General features: G+C 38.3%; 1 protein-coding gene across 1 annotated transcript in view; it reads right to left on the reverse strand.

The window, feature by feature from the left end:
- LOC115428835 (A.superbus venom factor 2-like) overlaps positions 1 to 18904 on the reverse strand; it is a 73298-nt gene that overhangs the window by 8876 nt on the left and 45518 nt on the right. Inside the window, exons 21-33 of the mRNA XM_030148059.1 lie at positions 18079 to 18218; positions 17684 to 17893; positions 14694 to 14754; positions 12392 to 12475; positions 12108 to 12311; positions 11108 to 11183; positions 9859 to 10021; positions 8919 to 9032; positions 6270 to 6423; positions 5211 to 5374; positions 4015 to 4170; positions 2332 to 2394; positions 244 to 334 (exon numbers count right to left, since the gene is read on the reverse strand). Of these exons, the coding sequence (XP_030003919.1) occupies positions 244 to 334; positions 2332 to 2394; positions 4015 to 4170; positions 5211 to 5374; positions 6270 to 6423; positions 8919 to 9032; positions 9859 to 10021; positions 11108 to 11183; positions 12108 to 12311; positions 12392 to 12475; positions 14694 to 14754; positions 17684 to 17893; positions 18079 to 18218 (1680 nt within the window). The remainder of the gene's footprint in view (positions 1 to 243; positions 335 to 2331; positions 2395 to 4014; positions 4171 to 5210; positions 5375 to 6269; positions 6424 to 8918; positions 9033 to 9858; positions 10022 to 11107; positions 11184 to 12107; positions 12312 to 12391; positions 12476 to 14693; positions 14755 to 17683; positions 17894 to 18078; positions 18219 to 18904) is intronic.

Genomic DNA, 18904 nt, shown 5'->3' on the forward strand with positions numbered 1-18904 from the left:
TTTTTTAATTCTGAGTGATACAGTGTAGGCAAGTAATGCCTTTTTCCTTCTAAAATGATGAGTGTAGAGGTGTTGTGAAGTCATGGTTTTTCCAGATTGGAGAACAGGGAGATGGTGTACGTTTTATAGCTTTAAAAGTAGATGACATCTTCTCAAAAGGACTAAAAACAACAGCATCTTCCAGATCGTTTGTAAAGACTTGGATAAAACCCTGATGTGATGCAGAACGACAGCTGTACTTACCACTGGATTCTGCAATGGAGACGTTGAGCTCAAAGTTGTTGCAGGGCATTTGCTCATCCACCTCAGGCAGCTGGTTGTAATGGGTCACGACCTTGGGTCAAAGGTCAGGAAACAGGAACAGACGTGAGAGAGGAAACACTAATGATTAGAGATAAAGCAGTATAGTTCCACATACGGTTTTAGACATTTACTCACTGCAAAAAATGTTACATATCTATATCATAATACTGGAAGGTCTCAGGACATCTGTGTGTGTGTGTGTGTGTGTGTGTGTGTGTGTGTGTGTGTGTGTATCTGCACGGTTCTGAGAAATTGAGATGTTTTTCACTGGCCAATTTGCTACCTGCAGTTGAGGAATAGTCTCATCTCCACATTGAATATCTCGGCAAGGTGATTGAACCAATATTTGGGGACATATTAGTAATTTTGGAATACAATAGCCTTACAATTACATTGCTATGGCTATGATGGTTGAAAGGAAGTGCAGTACCACACTGCATGACGGGAAATGAAGTTAAAACAAGGAATGACGCATTTACTGACTTCAGTCCCTAGATATCGGTATTAATATACCTGCTAGTATTACAGGGTGGGGAAGCAAAATTTACAATATTTTGAGGCAGGGATTGAAAGACAGTGTATGACCAATTAGTTTATTGAAAGTCATGAGAATTTATTTGCCACAAGAAAATTTACATAATAGAAAATGTTTTTATGCTATGTGTCCTCCTTCTTTCTCAATAACTGCCTTCACACGCTTCCTGAAACTTGCGCAAGTGTTCCTCAAATATTCAGGTGACAACTTCTCCCGTTCTTCTTTAATAGTATCTTCCAGACTTTCTCGTAATAGTTTTGCTCATAGTCATTCTCTTCTTTACATTATAAACAGTCTTTATGGACACTCCAACTATTTTTGAAATCTCCTTTGGTGTGACGAGTGCATTCAGCAAATCACACACTCTTTGACATTTGCTTTCCTGATTACTCATATGGGCAAAAGTTTCTGAAAAGGTATGGATAATAGTGTTAGGTATGATTATGACATCAATATGTTTGGTTTCAAAACAATTGACGTAGTGCCTGCTGAGAAAAAACAACTAAATGTTCATTGTAAATTTTGCTTCCCCACCCTGTACATATATATTTCCAAAATTCAGTCTGGACAAAAAAACAAAAGAGTCCAACAGTAATGTTTTGTTTTGGGACCTTAAAGTTAGATTAAGTTTGTTATGCCTACACAACACATTTATTTCCATCCATAGCTTCTTGTATTGATGATAGAGCATTGGACCACTGTGTAAAGTCCTCTTTCTAAATGGCGTTCAGGTCTGGACTCTGTGGCGTGAAAATGACGTCTCATGCTCCTTAACCATTCATTCACTGTCTGATCCTGATGAATCCTCATATTGTGTTCTTGGAATACGTTTGTGTCGTCAGTGAATAAAAAAAATCCACTGATGTTCAGACCTGGTTATTCAGTTTATTCAGGTTCAGCTGAACTCATGTTATGGACACATAACGTTGTGAACCTAGACCAGAACCAACTGAACCAACCCCAGATCATAACACTACCCCCACAGGCTTGTACTGTAGGCACAAGGCATGATGGGTAAACCCTTCATTCACCCACCACTGTGGAACAGGTTCAATTTGGACTCATCAGACCACATGACCTTTATCCATTCAAACACAGTCCAGTCTTTATTCTCAATCGAACTGATGGTTGTTTCAGAAATGAGAAGCTCCTCACTGCACCGATTAAAGGGTTAAAGAACTTGTTGCAGCTGAAACATATTAATTGCTGCTGTAATTATCCAGTGGAAGGATCTGAACTATTTACTGAGTTGAATCCAGGTGGAGACTGTTTTTGTCCAGGCTGTGTGTATTTTAATATGTAATAAGTTTTTGTTTCATATCATCCAGCCTGTACAGGGTCGAGACTGAACACCAGTATGTGATGAGTGGGGAATGAGAGCTGGTGTGATTTGCTGATCATTGAACCTCATATAACACATAGTCCCGTTAAATTAAAAGAATTTAGGAATTTCATTTTGTTATATCTGTGAGAGGTGCATTCATCCACCGTACCTCCAGTATTCCCTGTCCATTTCCTCGAGCCTGTACTGCAAGATCTGCATTAAGGGCAGGTAACTACAAAGAAAGCACCAGAGAAGAAGAAGGAGGAGGAGGAGAAGGAGAAGACCAAGAAAAGGAAGAAGAAGAAAATAAGAAGAAGAAAAAGAAAGAGAAGGAGGAGAAGAAGAAGAAAAAGAAGGAAAAGAAGAAAAAGATGGAGGGAGAAGGAGGAGGAGAAGAAGAAGAAGTTAGTGATGTCTGTGCATCTGAATGTACGCAGAAGGACTTTGAAAACTCTGATGACAGTCTTTGACAGTGTTTCATAGTGAGTCCATCTTCTCCAGAGGTAACTATAGTAACAACAGTGACTCCAGAGGTAGCTATAGTAACTACAGTGACTCCAGAAGTAACTATAGTGACTCCAGAGGTAACTACAGTGACTCCAGAAGTAACTACAGCGACTCCAGAGGTATCTACAGTGACTCCAAGGGTATCTACAGCGACTCCAGAGGTAACTACAGTGACTCCAGAGGTAACTACAGTGACTCCAGAAGTAACTACAGTGACTCCCGAGGTATCTACAGTGACTCCAGAGGTAACTACAGTGACTCCAGAGGTAACTACAGTGACTCCAGAGGTAACTACAGTGACGCCAGAGGTAACTATAGTGACTCCAGAGGTAACTATAGTGACTCCAGAGGAACCTATAGTGACTTCAGAGGAAACTATAGTGACTCCAGAGGTAACTACAGTGACTCCAGAGGTAACTATAGTAACAACAGTGACTCCAGAGGTAGCTATAGTAACTACAGTGACTCCAGAAGTAACTACAGTGACTCCCGAGGTATCTACAGTGACTCCAGAGGTAACTACAGTGACTCCAGAGGTATCTACAGTGACTCCAGAGGTAACTACAGTGACTCCAGAGGTAACTACAGTGATGCCAGAGGTAACTTTAGTGACTCCAGAGGCAACTATAGTGACTCCAGAGGAACCTATAGTGACTCCAGAGGAAACTATAGTGACTCCAGAGGTAACTACAGTGACTCCAGAGGTAACTATAGTAACAACAGTGACTCCAGAGGTAGCTATAGTAACTACAGTGACTCCAGAAGTAACTATAGTGACTCCAGAGGTAACTATAGTGACTGCAGAGGTAACTACACTGACTCCAGAAGTAACTACAGTGACTCCAGAGGTAACTACAGTGACTCTAGAAGTAACTACAGTGACTCCAGAGGTATCTACAGTGACTACAAGGGTATCTACAGTGACTCCAGAGGTGACTACAATGACTCCAGAGGTAACTACAGTGACTCCAGAAGTAACTATAGTGACTCCCGAGGTGTCTACAGTGACTCCAGAGGTAACTACAGTGACTCCCGAGGTATCTATAGTGACTCCAGAGGAACCTATAGTGACGCCAGAGGAAACTATAGTGACTCCAGAGGAACCTATAGTGACTCCAGAGGAAACTATAGTGACGCCAGAGGAAACTATAGTGACTCCAGAGGAACCTATAGTGACTCCAGAGGAAACTATAGTGACGCCAGAGGAAACTATAGTGACTCCAGAGGAAACTATAGTGACTCCAGAGGAAACTATAGTGACGCCAGAGGAAACTATAGTGACTCCAGAGGTAACTACAGTGACTCCAGAGGTAACTATAGTCAGCCTTGTGGTCCTGTTTCTCACCCTGGTGGAGCGAGCGGCGTAGGCGGTGCTGGGGTTGAAGTGGTAGCGGAGGCCGCTGCGTCCCACGATGTTGACGTCTACATCCAGTGTGAGATCCACAGGAGGAGGTCTGTGGATCATGTACTCAGACAGAGCATGGAGAACCACCATGGTGGGCTGGAAGGGAAAAGATGGGGATATATTCAGATCCAGGAAATTCACAACTTTATCCTGTTGTTTTTCAAAGACCAAACACCAGTACTTCCATTTTATTTAACTTTAAAATCATACTACATTACATCTTAAGTTGTGCTTTTTATTTCTCTATAGTTCCTTTTCAAAACACAGTCTTTTCTTCCAAAACAGCAGATACTGAAGGTATTTTTAAATACAGCTACAGAAGAATCACAGAGAGGATATTTTCATGAAAGAAAAATAAGGTAAAAGTTCCAGAAACAACTTAAGCTGCCAAAAAGTCAAAATTCCATAATCAGAGTCTTCAGAAAATACTTCATCAGTTATGAAGTTGGTGAAGGTGTGTCTGAACAGTCTACTTTATTTTTTTAAATGACAATAAAGAAAGAAAGAAAGAAAGAGAGAGAGAAAGAAAGAAAGAAAGAAAGAAAGAAAAGAAAAGAATGGATGTAAAGAAAGAGAAACAAACATAGAACAGACAGTAGTACAGAGCTGACAGGGACCAGTACTAGTTCTCTATTGTGTGCGTAATTTATTTTACGTATCACAGCTTGTGAGTATTTTTTTCTTGAAATACCAGTGAGTTTCATACTTGCCACCACTAGTGGGTTCTGAACTGACCCCAACAGAATCAGCCTCCGCTCACTCACTTCACGAGTTCATCTTATTGACGATCACGATCGTCTATATCTTTTGCACTTTCTTTTATTATGTTTCTATAATTGCTATTCTCTTTCTAACTGCACTCTGTTTTAAAACCCCTTAAAAATAATTTGGGATGTTTTTTGGGGGTTGGAGCTGATCAACTATGTTTCAATTAATTTCAATGGGAAAAACAAGTAAAACTTGTAAAATAAGTAAATCACAAAACAAGCTCAGTGCTGGTACAAATTGAATTCATACTGCGAGGTTCTACTGTAAGTACTTTTACCTTTAAAGTCTGACTTCACCTTTGTTCTTCACCCACTACATGACCAGACAGAATGAACAAGAAGGAGAACACCACCCTTGAATCCTTTTACCTGAGTGGACCCAAAGCCGCCGCCCCTCCTCCGCTGGCCGTTCAACCAAAGGAAGGGTGCCGAAGCCTCATCCATCCGTCCCTGCTTCACCAAGGCCAACAGGGCGTAGCCTGTGGCCTCCAGGCTGTACAGTGTGTTGTCGCTGTCGGCCCAGTGGCTGCCATCTGAAAGAAAGAGACCAAACCAGCTCCTGAGTGAATGGATGAGATGACGTCATATCCTCCTGTACTGTGACTCAGTCCATGTGTCTATAAAACCCCTCTGGGTGTACTTTCTGTGTTTGGTACTGTGCAGAATGATGGAAGCAGTGTTTGAATGTTAATGAACCTGTGCTGCTCATTAGAACTTTGCACTAGTTTAAGTAAAACCACTTCCTGTGCTCCTCAACCCTCAAAGACCAAACTTCCAGTCCTTCCTCCCTACCACACTACAATATGTTTGAACACAGACAGTGATTGAGGGAATCCCACACAGTCAAACACAGGCCTATACCTCTACTGGATCCTGTTGGTTCTCATCTTAAATGATTTGAAATGTAATGGAATTCAATACCATAACTGAGTCCAACCTTATTAAAATTAACTCTTTGCTTTGGTTCATAAATTGATCACATTAGTGAGGTTCAATTGGATTAATTTTTATTCTTGTATGATAATTTTTTTAAAAAAATATAAAGTTTTATGTGATTTGAAGCATTTATAATGTTAATTTGGCTTTGCCTTGCTCCTTGAACCCCCACCGGGGCTCCAACCCTGGACCCTACCATCCTCCTGCCCCCCCCTTCCATTTTTTCTGGATCCACCACTGCCAACCATTGTGTTAATTTACCTTTGAATGGACTGATTATTTCTACAGGTAGAGCGTATTCCTGTCATCTTACTACAGTAGGTCTTCAGCTTCTCTTTCCTCTTTTTTTGGTTTTATAGCAGGTTGCATTCAGTGTCAGTGTACATTAGTGTCTTCTATGTCTGGGTAAAAAAAATCTAGCATTTTTTAATGAGGTTGCTGACTTCATAAAATCCTCTATACTGTAACAGTAAAATATATTATTGAGGATACCTGGAGCTGCAGCTTTCATTAAAGCTGGTGTAGAGTCGAAGGGGTACGTAGTTCTCATCAGAGCCAGTGCATAGGAAGCGATGGCCACTGTGTACGGCCTCCTGGGGATCTGCAGCGCCCTCTTCAGATAATCTGCTGTCTTACGCATTGCTGACTACAACAAAGACAGCAGGTATTTTCAGGTACAGAGGAATCCTAACATACACAAGCAGAACCATTATCATTAAAGAGAGAAAGGCCAAAATTCCATGATCAGGGTCTTCAGAAAATACTTCATCAGTTATGAAGTTAGTGAAGGTGTGTCTGAACAGTCGACTTTATTTCAATGACAAAAAGGAAAGAAAGAAAGAAAGAAAGAAAGAAAGAAAGACTACAATGAACAATCCACTAAAACAAATGTGTTTTTCATTCCTCCTAAAATATTAATGGTTTATAGTGAACAAGAATAAAATCAGGCCTTTCCTGTTTTCTGTTCAACATCCTCCATCCTGTCATGTTACTCAACCTTTTCAGCCCCTAAATATACCTCAATATGAAAACTAACAGTAAAACAAATTTTTTAAAAAATCTGTTGTGCAAAATAAAAATAAACTTCTTATGCATTTGTAAAAGTAACAAAAACTTAAGTGAAATGAAAGCAGTCAGACTAAATAAAAACCACTGAAAAATTCAATAATACAGGGTTATTCAAAAAGAATGAACTTATTGCATGACACATTGCTTCAGTTCTCAAGCATCATCATGGAGTGACCATTTGAAAGAGGAGTTTTGTAAGTTTTGAATGGCTGCCATATAAATATATATATATATATATATATATATATATATATATATATATATATATATATATATATATATATATATACACACACACACATATATATACACACACACACATATATACACACATATATATATATATACACACACACACACATACATATATATATATATATATACACACACACACACACATACATACATATATATATATATATATATATATATCTATATATATATATATTCAGTTGGGATTCTTGCACAGCGCTTTTTACTTTTTTGTGTGTGAATTGAAACACATTTTTTTAGTGACCAGACATAGTTTGATTTACATATGGCAAAAATGACAAAAAAAAAAACACAGAAATATCCTTAACTTTTTGTTTGTGGTCTATATATTATCCTTGGGCAATCAGCCAGCTAAGTGTCTAAGTAAGGCCCACTGGCAGTCGATACCAGTGGTTCCCAAACTTTTTTGGCTCTTGACCTCATTTGAACATCACATTTCTGGCGACGGCACACATTAAAAAACCGAGACATTTTTTTGCTCAAATTAATTTGTTTTTGATCATGTAATTGTTTGCTAGTCTATGTTGCAAATAAATGTTAATTTTAGACAACATTTAGGCTATATAATGTATATAATGCACCTTTTTGGTTTCTACTTCTCAGTTTCTCTTGGAGATGTCTTAGTGGAGCCAGGCGGGCAAAGAAATCTTTCCATTCTCTGTTCAGTCTGGTTTTCTGACTGCAACTGTGTCTGGGCAGGTTGAAGCGTAGTAATGCACACAGTCACATGATCAGGTCAATCAAGATATGCCCTCTTAGATATTATACCCTGCATTTTATTTGAACTTGATTTTTATTAGGAAAAGTGTGTGATGTTTTAATTACAAGGAAATATTTATTGAATCATTAAAAAAAAAAATTTATTAGTGATTTTTTTTTTTTTTTTGATCAGTTACTAGAAATTTCAGGCAACCCCATTTGAATTTCAGGCAACCCCAAGGTTGAAAAAGCACTGGTCTATACCGTCCCTAACCCTGTACAATGTAAGTATGTGTGCAAAGTGTCTGAATTGTGCATTCTATAGAATGTTTTCTTGACTCACAGATTTTATTGGCTGTTTTATTTATTGCTCTTCTTGTTTTTATTTCTTTTTTTTTACCCTTTTGCACTGAAGAGGGGAAGCTTTACACAGTTTCGTTGTATAGCCATTGTACATTAAAATATATTCTATTCTATTCTATTCTATATAGCTGTTTCATTGCTGCATCCTGGTCCAATGGTTCATGTGATCTGATAAGACTGACTTTTTCCTCTGTTTCATGAAAAAAGACATCTCAGTCAGTTTAGATGGAAAACAACATTCTCTGTCATTAAAGCCATCACCTACTACTCCAAACCAGTTTATGGAGGTGCACAATCTGTAGTTTTGTTTTTGCAAATTTTTCAGAACTCACAAACTTTGCTCCAAATTGACATTTTACGGAAACAGCCACTGTGCGAGTAAGAGTAAGTAATGGAGAAAACATTTAACAGCCTCTTTCCTCTCCAGAGTTGAACTTTCTGAAGAATATGCACTAATGTGAAAAAAAATGGCAGTAAAATGATTATGTAACCAAAAATATATGATATGAGAAAAGGCTGACAGTCCAAGAAAAAGCAGGACGTGTTAAGGTTGTGGAGATGTTTTGAATAAAAAGATGACTGTGAAGTGAGAGATAAATAAAACAAAAAAAGGGAAAGTAGATCCTCTACATTTATCCAAACATGTAACAGGAAAGAATATTTTGCAAAAGATGAGAGATATCATTTTGATCTGGTAATATCTCCAAACAATGCCACTTCTGGTGCTCCTTCTGTTACCTCCACATTCACGTCTGGGCTGTTGCACTGGATCCCCGCCTGCTTCGCCTCCGCGAGTGCTATGAAGACGAAGGCCGTCAGGGTCGTCTTAGGGTCGTCACCACGGAGACCACCCTGTAAAGAAGCACAAAAAAAAGAGGTCTTTATTGAAATGAAACTAATGTTAGGATAAAAGTTAACAGTGAGCCATCACCTCATTCACTTTAAGGTTTGAGACACTAAAGGTCTTTTACTTGATGATTTGAACAGTAGTTGTCATTCTTTTGTGAGGAACTCAGAAAGCATGAATATATGCATTCTGATTTACTAAAAATATCTGTACTGAATCAGGCATCAGTTCATTTGTTATATGAACACCTGACATGCAGACCTGGTGACTAGTTCATAAAACCTTAGATAAAATATATTTTGACTGGTGCATTGACCGGGTCCCAGATCCTGGACTTCATTATTGTCAACACCGAGGGCGGGATGTGAAAAGGGGGGGTGTTTTTAAAATCCACATCCCCACCCTAAAGGCCAACATCCCGGTCCCCCAGCATGGATATGTGTTGTGTATTCAGGTATGCTGTTCTGCATTCGTCCAGCAGTCACCACCAAAGCGTTCACATGATTCTGGGCATAGCAACATGATTATAAGGCTACTGTATTCCAAAATTATCTCCCATAATTATTTCCCAAAATATTGGTCCTATTAATTTGCAGTTTTTTTCTAGTCTCTTCCTTGACCAAAAATATGTAAGTATGCCAAACTGCAGCAGTCAGCTCTTTACAGATCATGTGTGATGCCCGAGACACACACACAAACAGAGGTCACTTCCCTTTTAAAATATAGATTGAAAAGACAGCTGAGTTTTTGTTACTCTGTAGAATCTAAAGGAAAACATGCCTAGTGGAGGAAGGAAGGAACAACACTGACTGCATTGAAAAGTGTTCTTACAGTCATGGTGGTGTCGTAGACTGGATTATCCTCTACGAAGTTCCCCTCAGAGGCTCGGTGTTTGTTCTTCAGCAGGTAAAGCAGAGGCTCGCACACCTGCTGCTCATTGATGCCAATAATGGAATGAGCCATGGAGAAAACCTTCACCACGTAAGCTGTGATCCTGACATTCAGTTAGACAGTTATTAATCTCAGGCCACTTTAAGAAACACATGAAACTTTAAAAACACACTTCATAGAACAACAAAGTACACACTGCTCTTGAATATTTCCTGTTCGGCATATGACTCAGACTCAGCTTTATTGTCATTTGATCACAGAAATGATCAGAACAAAACACCATTTCCCAGGTCTCAGTGTGCAGCATGAATGAACAGGATAAAAAAAAAGAATAATATAAATAATAATAATAAATAATACACAACAATAGGTAAAAATAGATTTAAAAAAAGGTTAAAACAAAAGAATAAAAACCACAATTAAAACCACCCAAATAAATATAAAAAACTCTGAATCTGCACAATATACAGTAGCAATGACAGCTTAAGGTGGTGGTGTATGTACAGCAGCAACATGAGAATGGTAAAATATCTAGAATTAATTAAATGTATTTGTTTCTGAATGATATGAAAAATGCCACAGTCATAACATGACGTTTAGTGCTTGTTTTGCCGTCACTCTTAGTAATTATGACAGTAATGAAGTCTGGCTGGATGAATGGATGAACCTAACTGAAGACAATGAAATAATACCAAAAAAAGATTGATAATATACACAGTGGGATGGACATAGTTTGGTTTGGCAAAGTTTAATGTGCAATCATCCACTGTGCTGCAAACAATTTATAATTAGAATTAAAGTAGTAGCACAAAAAATATGCACCTGAAACAAAATCATGCAGTGGAATAGAGCCTTTGTATGGCTCCATAATACTACTGTTGTTTTATTTTAGTTTAATATATTTGTATTATTAACCATAAAATAATAATACAAATCATCATAAATGATACTGTTTACTTAGTCTTTGCTAATACTGCAGATAACTTAAAAAAAAAATGAAAATACCTTCCACTCCACTGGAAATAAAATAACTGCACCTGTGCTTTTTGACTGTATCTTTGTACTAATCGGGCCACGTGTTTTAGGGAAAAGCCTTTTTAAACTTTTCTTTGTCTGTAACTATAATAACGAGCTGTTGTAGCAGTTAAAGATGTAAACTAAAGTAGATATAATTTAGTTTTGACAATACCATGTACTTGCACCTTCTTTGCTATAGGGGGGGTAAGAGCCGTCACTCTTTCTGTACACCAGCTGTTTCTCATATCCTGGAAACAAAAAACGAGACATGTTCTGTACATGAATCTATGATTTATACAATAAAATGTCACTTAACAAACCTGTGTTTTATTCAAATCTGTCTGTTTTACCTATCATCTATCATCTGTTACCAGTATTTTACAATCATTAAATTATCACACTTTCAATGTCATGTCCACTTCCTCAAAACTCTTCACTCTGTGCAGGACATTTACTGGAACATTCCCATTCCCTTAAACATTCAAGAAAACAGGAAAGGTAAGCAGCTAAGCAGCTGTCCAAACACTAACAACCCTTTTGGTCAATGGTTTTGTCTGTTACTTTACCACAGATATTCTCCTGGTTGGGGTAAACTGCAGTAAATGTACTTACATTCTTGGGTCATTTAGTCCATTTCAATTCCTTTAACATATACAACAGTAAGAGTGGAAAATTAGAGACAAGAAAAGCTATATTTGCATTTGTAATAATTAGTAATTGTTTCTATTTGTTTTCTTTTTTCCCTTCGCTGATGCTGCTTAACTACAGTCCCTACAGTCAGTACACACACTTACATACACACTTACTTACACAGTAACAGGGTTGACCTCACCTCCTTACTGAGCTAAAGGTTTGGTCCTTTTGCTCCTGACTTCTTGTTTCACATTTTTAGATTCCTGTTATTCTAAGAATGCTCAGACTTCATTCAGCCTCCGTCCATGTCAGGGGTGTCCAATCCTGGTCCTCGAGGGCTGGTATCCTGCATGTTTTAAATGTATCCCTCTTCCAACACAACTGATTCAAATGATAAGCCTATCGTCAAGTTCTGTAGAAGCCTGATAACGGCTGTCAGGTGTGCTGGAAGAGGGAAACATCTAAAACATGCAGGATACCGGCCCTTGAGGACCAGAGTTGGACATCCCTGGGCCATGTCGTCTCTCCTTCTGACTCACCTCTCCGGATGTATCGCAAAGCTTCGGCCTTACGCTGCACCCCCACGCTCTCCCAGTCATTGGTTCGATCCAGGTAGAGTGTGGCGATGAGGGGCAGAGTGATGGACGCTAAGTTCTGCTCCACACATCCCCCAGGCATCCGGATCAGAGACGCCAGAGAGTCCTCACTGATAGAGTTATCGATGCTGTCTGCCAACACGTTGCCTGGATACAAAACGAGGAGAGGAATCGACATCTACACATTCTTTTTCATTTTTTTATATATTATTCTGCTTTGAACTGACCTCTGATATTGAGGAAAGTCTCTGGAACAGAGTTCGGAACAACTGATCTTAGTTCAATCTTGCCCATATGAACATTCTGCGTTCCTGCGGTGAAAAAAACACAACTATGGAATTAAAATTACTTCCTTCAAAACACTCATCCAGTCATAAAAATCTAACACACACCTCAATAGATGAATTTAAGTCCAGAAGACCAGCATTGTCTGACTATTTTAAATGCCATTCCAATGCCATTCCACCAAATGGGCGCTATTTCCAGCCCATGACAATACATGTACAAAAATTAACAACACAATACATTTAATTCTGTTATTAAGCAAGGTATCAAGCATATTAAAAAGTTAAATCTAGATAACTAAAATAAAACCTTCATGAAACCTACCTTGAACACGCCCTCTAATAAACCATGAAATATAGCAATTAATATCTTTCAGAAATCTCATTTTTATATCCCGAAATCGACTTTTCGGGGATATAATGGTTTAACCCCAAATGCCGCCACCACTGCCGCTGACGGATCTCCTAGGTGTGAAGCAAGGTAATAATCGTTCTGGATTTTTCTTTGAAGTTTACTTTTATTTAGTTTTGACTATTTTTTTCTCTAATTCAGTTAGTTTTAATTAGTTTTTAGAGCAGGCTTGCTAATTTTTATTAGTTTTCGTTTTTTCCTACATGCTTAGTTTTAGTTTTTTCATATCTTTTATCTTCCTTGCTGTCGTATTCACAGAAATCCCATACAGGATTCTGGTGCTTTCTCCCAACTTTAGTCTCCATGTTGCCAGATAGAGTGGGGGTGAGAAGCTGACTCTAAACGACAAGTGACAAGAAGTGACGGACCGTGAAGTGCCGTATGCTGCTGCCACCTAAAATTGCACAAATGAAATAAATTGATTTCATATCAATCCGATATTGACAAAGACGAAAACAAAGGGAATTTTATCCATAATTTTTATAAGTTTTAGTTTGTTTTGTAAGCACACGATACAGTTTGTTAGTTTTCGTTTTTTTCTTTTAATTATAGTTTTAATTTGTTTCAGTTAACGAAAATGTTGTTCTCAATTCTAGTTTTTGTTAATGATAATAACCTTGGTTTGAAGGGAATAACTAGGACAGATATGGTTGGATTTCTTCTTCCCTGATAACCAACATAGTGGACCCCTAGTGGAAGAACCCTATCGATTTCAGCTTCTCAAAGAGTATTATAAGTCATCCAAATGGGGGCGCTTTAGTTGAAAATCAGTTTTTTGGACATAAATCAAGCAATCATAGGCCGTTTGAGATAAAATTTGGTCCATATTTATCGTCTTACAAATGTCCATTTCCTAGCTACCATCCAGAGTTCATATGGTGTCATTTTCATTCACAAGGTAGAGTTCTGTGGGGAAAAATTGGTTCTCTTATTATTATCATTATTCTGCCACTATCAGGTTGACATAGCTCAAATTGAGTTCATATCGACTGTCTAACAATTATCGTGGATAAGTTTATATACAGCTGAGGATTGGGGGGATTTCAGGGATTCGGGGTGTTGTTTTTTAATTCTATTTCCAATTTTAACTATTTATCACTATTCAACAATTTAACTGTTTTCCATTACAAATCCACAATATTTCAGTTTACATGTACATTTTAACAGTGTCCTGGAGTTTTCACTAAGTACTGTTCCCCTAACACATTCTCCACTCTAAAGCATTTAAAACTTTCCATAAGTAGCATGTTCAGACAGAGGTCACATCACCATGGTCCTCTGAAGGTCATGGGGAGATGAAATGTCAATTTTCTCAATTTCTAGTCTGTATTTTTGATTAATTTTTCATCTATGACTTAGACCTCTTTTTATTGTCTCTTTTTAGAGACAAGTTAAATTCTAACCAGAAAAGCAGATTGAGAAAGAGAAGGAGGAGTCAAGAAGGAGTCAACGCCGCAACATTTCCATCAACAGCTGCACCTCCCATAACACCTAATGGTGTTCCACAAGGCTCGGTGCTTGGTCCTCTTCTGTTTATCCAGAAGATATTTGGTCATGTCATATGCTACGCTACTACACTGATGATACCCAGGTCTATAACCATGACCTTTCTTCCTACCTTTCTCTCCACCCCCACAAACTGCCTCACCGATTTAAAAACCTGGATGACCAGAAACTTCCTACTGCATTATTATCATTATTATTTATTATATAGAATTAGATGGTGCATCAAATATAAGCAGAATTATTTCATATTAGAGTATAGGTTGGAAAAGAACATGAAATCTGCCAAAAATGTGCCAGGAACATGAACATCTCATGCATTTCTCTTACCTCCTTCAGCGGTAGGGTTTAAAACTGTACTCCAGACTTCAGTCTTCTGCACACCCTCCAGCTGTTTGGATTACAACATACAAGTACATCACAAACATTTTTAGAGTAAAAAAAAGTAAATTCTAAACAGTTAAGTGGATTTGTACAAAGTTAATCCAGCACAAATTCTATAGTTTTTTGATATTACAAACAAATTTGTCCATCTTGTCTCAAAGTATCAGAATCCTGGGCATTTTGAAGCCAGTAGAGAACTTATTTAGACAAAAGAAGTGGAACTGCTGGAGTGCAAGGGGTCATGGGTATGCTACTGCTTAATACCCCTTTACTGACCTGTGAAAAACTGTAAACTTATACAAGGCTTGCTTCACAAAGTCACTTTACAGTTCTGTTAGTGGAATGTATTGACCATAACTACAGCTGAGCTGTCAGGAAAAACTGGCAGATGGTCAAGTGGCCATACATTCCTCCTGCACCTAAAAATCACAAATCTAATTATGGGAAAAATGTGAACATGAACCACTTATTAGAGTGGTCCAAATAAATTAAATCAGAAACAATGCCTGGAAACATATTTATGACTCAGGATTTTTGGTTAAAAAAAAAGTCAATTTTAAGTCGTGCAAGGGCTTTTTTAAGCATCAAGTGGCCATCAGAAGTGTTACAACTTTAATATGCCTCAGTATTGGCTTCAGTTTGGAGCCAAGATCCTTGCTCCTTGGATCATGTCATGCCACTGTCTCTGATGCTATTCTGTTTGATTTATCCACATGGAAGGGCAGGGAGGTGTGCATTTCTTTCTGTCTGCAATCCATGTATATGCATTCAAAACCAGGAAGGTCCTGGGAAAGCGACATGCTGCCAAATATAGTTTACTTTAAACTGAGAAAAAGAATATTGAGTAAAGCTGTCCTGACTGATCTGCAGTTGTGTTGGAACTATACAAGTCACCAGTTCAATTCCCTGGACAGGCAGAGAGTTGTTGGCTGATGTGCCCTTGAGCAAGGCACATAACACCCCCCCCCCCCCCCCCCCATTTGCTCCCCAGGCACCCGATATGGTGAGCCCACTGCTCCTACTATGCAGCGTGTGATGCATACATGCATGATCTAGTGATGGGTTAAAGGCAGAAGGCATATTTTGGTGTGGTGCATGTGCATCTTTACGTGTGTGAGCTCCTACTGACAAAATAAAGATTCTTAGGTTCTTAATCAGAATAATTATCTTTACATGTTCCAGCTCCTGCAAATTTTCAATCCTGGTGGTATTTGTTCAAGTTTTAACATATCTTATCATATTGTGCTATATTACAGTTCTTTTATGATGAAATGAAAACAGCAAGTACCAAGTTACCATCCTCCTGTCTCTGCAATCAGTCCTACAAAAGCCTGCTTCTCTGTTTGCTAATGTTAAGCACAGCCTTTAAGCTCTAATGCGTATTTGACATTATGACAATGTATGCGTATGAATAATTTCGGATTAATTTCAACTGTGTAAAATATTGTAAACATCTTTAACTTTAGCATTAGTTATATGTACTAGTATTAGCTTGTGTTGCATTAGCACTAAACACTGGCTGATTGTATTAGTAATTTAGCATGGGATACTGTCAGTTCTCTGAATGCTACGTTTTACTTTACATGAGTAACAACTGAGGTTGTTTAGTTCAAGCATATAATTCATTCTATTAATCTTCCATGGGTATAAGTGTGTACATTGGTGATGTTGTTTTATACCTTTCTTTCAGTTTTGACTCCGTCTTTTGACTAGCATGTGGAAAGTTCATGAAGGAGAACTCTTCTGATGTGTCATCAGTGGAAGAGTTAAAGTTTTTACCTCCTCCGGAAGAACAGAGAAATCTGTTTGTTTTCTCAAGGTGGCAAGAACAAGAACAAAGTTTGTTTAGCCAAGACATTTCATAATTCACGAGAAACTCAAAGGCAGAACTCCTGAGAAGTCCTCCACTTTTCCTCATTAACCACACCCACTTCAAATTTATGACCAATCACACAATAGTTGTCAGATACTACATAAGAAAAAAGTTCTGCCTAGATGATGTGTTGAGAGAAGGCTGTAAGAAAAAAATGATGTTGTTCTTTTCCCCCAGCCCTGGAACAGACAACAAATTTGTCTGTTCTTTCAGAGTATGTACAAACCTTTAGGGTTAGCCATCTCCAGAGCTACGTCCAGGTAAGCAGTGAGGGAAGAATATGTTTCATGGCCAATACAGACAATATTAATTCTGTAATTTTCAGCTGATTCAGACTTCATAACCATTAGAAATCTTTCAAAGCTATCTCTTAAAAGTTATCTGCTTAACTGATTTCTATTTTGGTTTAAATTATTGTTTGTTTGCTAGAATATCATTTTGAGATATGTAAATTCATAATTCATATTGGTGGGAATATTACTTAGTTCATCACTGTGAAGTGCATTTGTTCATTGGACCACTAGGTGGAGTGCAGTTAAAGCATGCAATGTGCATCACTTGACATGTGCATTTCCTCATTAGGAGACAGTCAGGTGTGGAGAGATACAGTTTTTCTGACCAACCACCATCAATTATGACCAGGGAAAAGCTTGAATTGTTACCTCCGCCAAGGAGGTTATGTTTTTGTCAGTGTTGGTTTGTCTGTTTGTTTCTCTGTCTGTGTGCAAGATAACTCAAAAAGTTATGGACGGATTTGGAAGAAAATTTCAGGAAATGTTGACACTGGCACAAGGAACAAATGATTAAATTTTGGTGGTGATCGGGGGGGGGGGGGGGGGGGGGGGGCACTGATCTGCCTTGGCAGAGGTCTGCGCTGTCCGAATGCTTTTCTAGTTGATTCTATATTTTTTGTATCTGAACACATTTATAATGAAAACCTTTTGAATGAAGAACCTTGAGTTTTGGGAATTGTGTCGCATCAGACTGGTTTCAAGACACCAGCTCCGTTAGTGGTGTACAGAGGTAGAAGAAGTTGCCACTACAGCCATTAAAAGTGACTAACCACCACCCGAAGTAACTTCTGGATGCGGTCTTGTCCTGTCATGTCCCTGTTCACCACCATCACCTCAATAGGAAGCTTCCCCACCACCTGAGGTACGATGGTGTAAGGCACGGCTACAGATGAACGGGCTGGAACTGATATTTCCTGTGTGTGTCGGTCTTTAAAGGCGATGCTGCACATGTCGTTTGTCTTCATCAGCACCACCCTCACCTGATAAGAAACCCAACACAAACGTACCTCAATACATACCTCAGTAATATTCAGCCACTAATTCATTGGTTTTAACAAAGGTTACTCAAGTTGTTTCTGTTGTAGATGAAGTATTTTGGTTTCATCCATTTTCTCCACTAAGAAGAAAACAGCCGTATTGACCAGAGTGGAAGTGAATCTCTTACATGCAGGTCCATGTCCAGGTAGTTGTGCACCACTGCTTTTATCTCCACTTGTTCATTCCTTGCGACCGAATACGGCAGCTTCAGGTCCACAAAGAATTTCTTCACCGCTTTGACGTTGTAAGGGTCAGCAACACAAAAACCTGCAGACATGACCATCAAAACAATGGGTAACTCTTTGAGACTTGCCTACTTTTTTTAGGTTTTGAAGGAAACTGGTTAACATATTTAGGATAAATATTATGCCATAATTTAAAACATAACTTGAAAATAAAGCTTTGAAAGCTCGAAATCGAAAAAAAAATAATAGAGTTAAGTTTTGAGGGCTTAATAATATTCTAACAGGCTTAACATTACATACATGTTTAAGCATTAGTCTGTACTTGAGTTTTCGTAACATTTGTTGCTTTTCTTCTGCTCTGAAAAAATCTTGCAAATTATGAAATTTTTAAAACTGGTCCTGAAGCATTGGAACTTGAGTTTTGAAAGGAGAATCTTTAGGAAATCTTTTGAAAATTCCGCTGATGTAAATTTGTACTCATATTGTACAGTGTACTTTCACAACTAACTTTACAACACTCATTTTTGTTGACAGCTGTGAGGTTGTGGGCCATGTTTTTTTAGGCCTTATTTTTGTAGGGAGGCAAACTCCTGCTCCATGGAACCTCATTCCCGGAAAAACAACATGTATTACAGTAAATCATGAGAGCCAGTCATTCTTGTCATCTTATTTACTTGTTGACTTATATGATGTTTGCCATTTAATAAGATAATTTTACAAGTAAAGGGGGGGGTAGATAAATCCGCCAGGTTTACCCTAACCTTTTCA

Source organism: Sphaeramia orbicularis, chromosome 11 (assembly GCF_902148855.1).
Source record: "Sphaeramia orbicularis chromosome 11, fSphaOr1.1, whole genome shotgun sequence".
NCBI classification, from domain to species: domain Eukaryota; kingdom Metazoa; phylum Chordata; class Actinopteri; order Kurtiformes; family Apogonidae; genus Sphaeramia; species Sphaeramia orbicularis.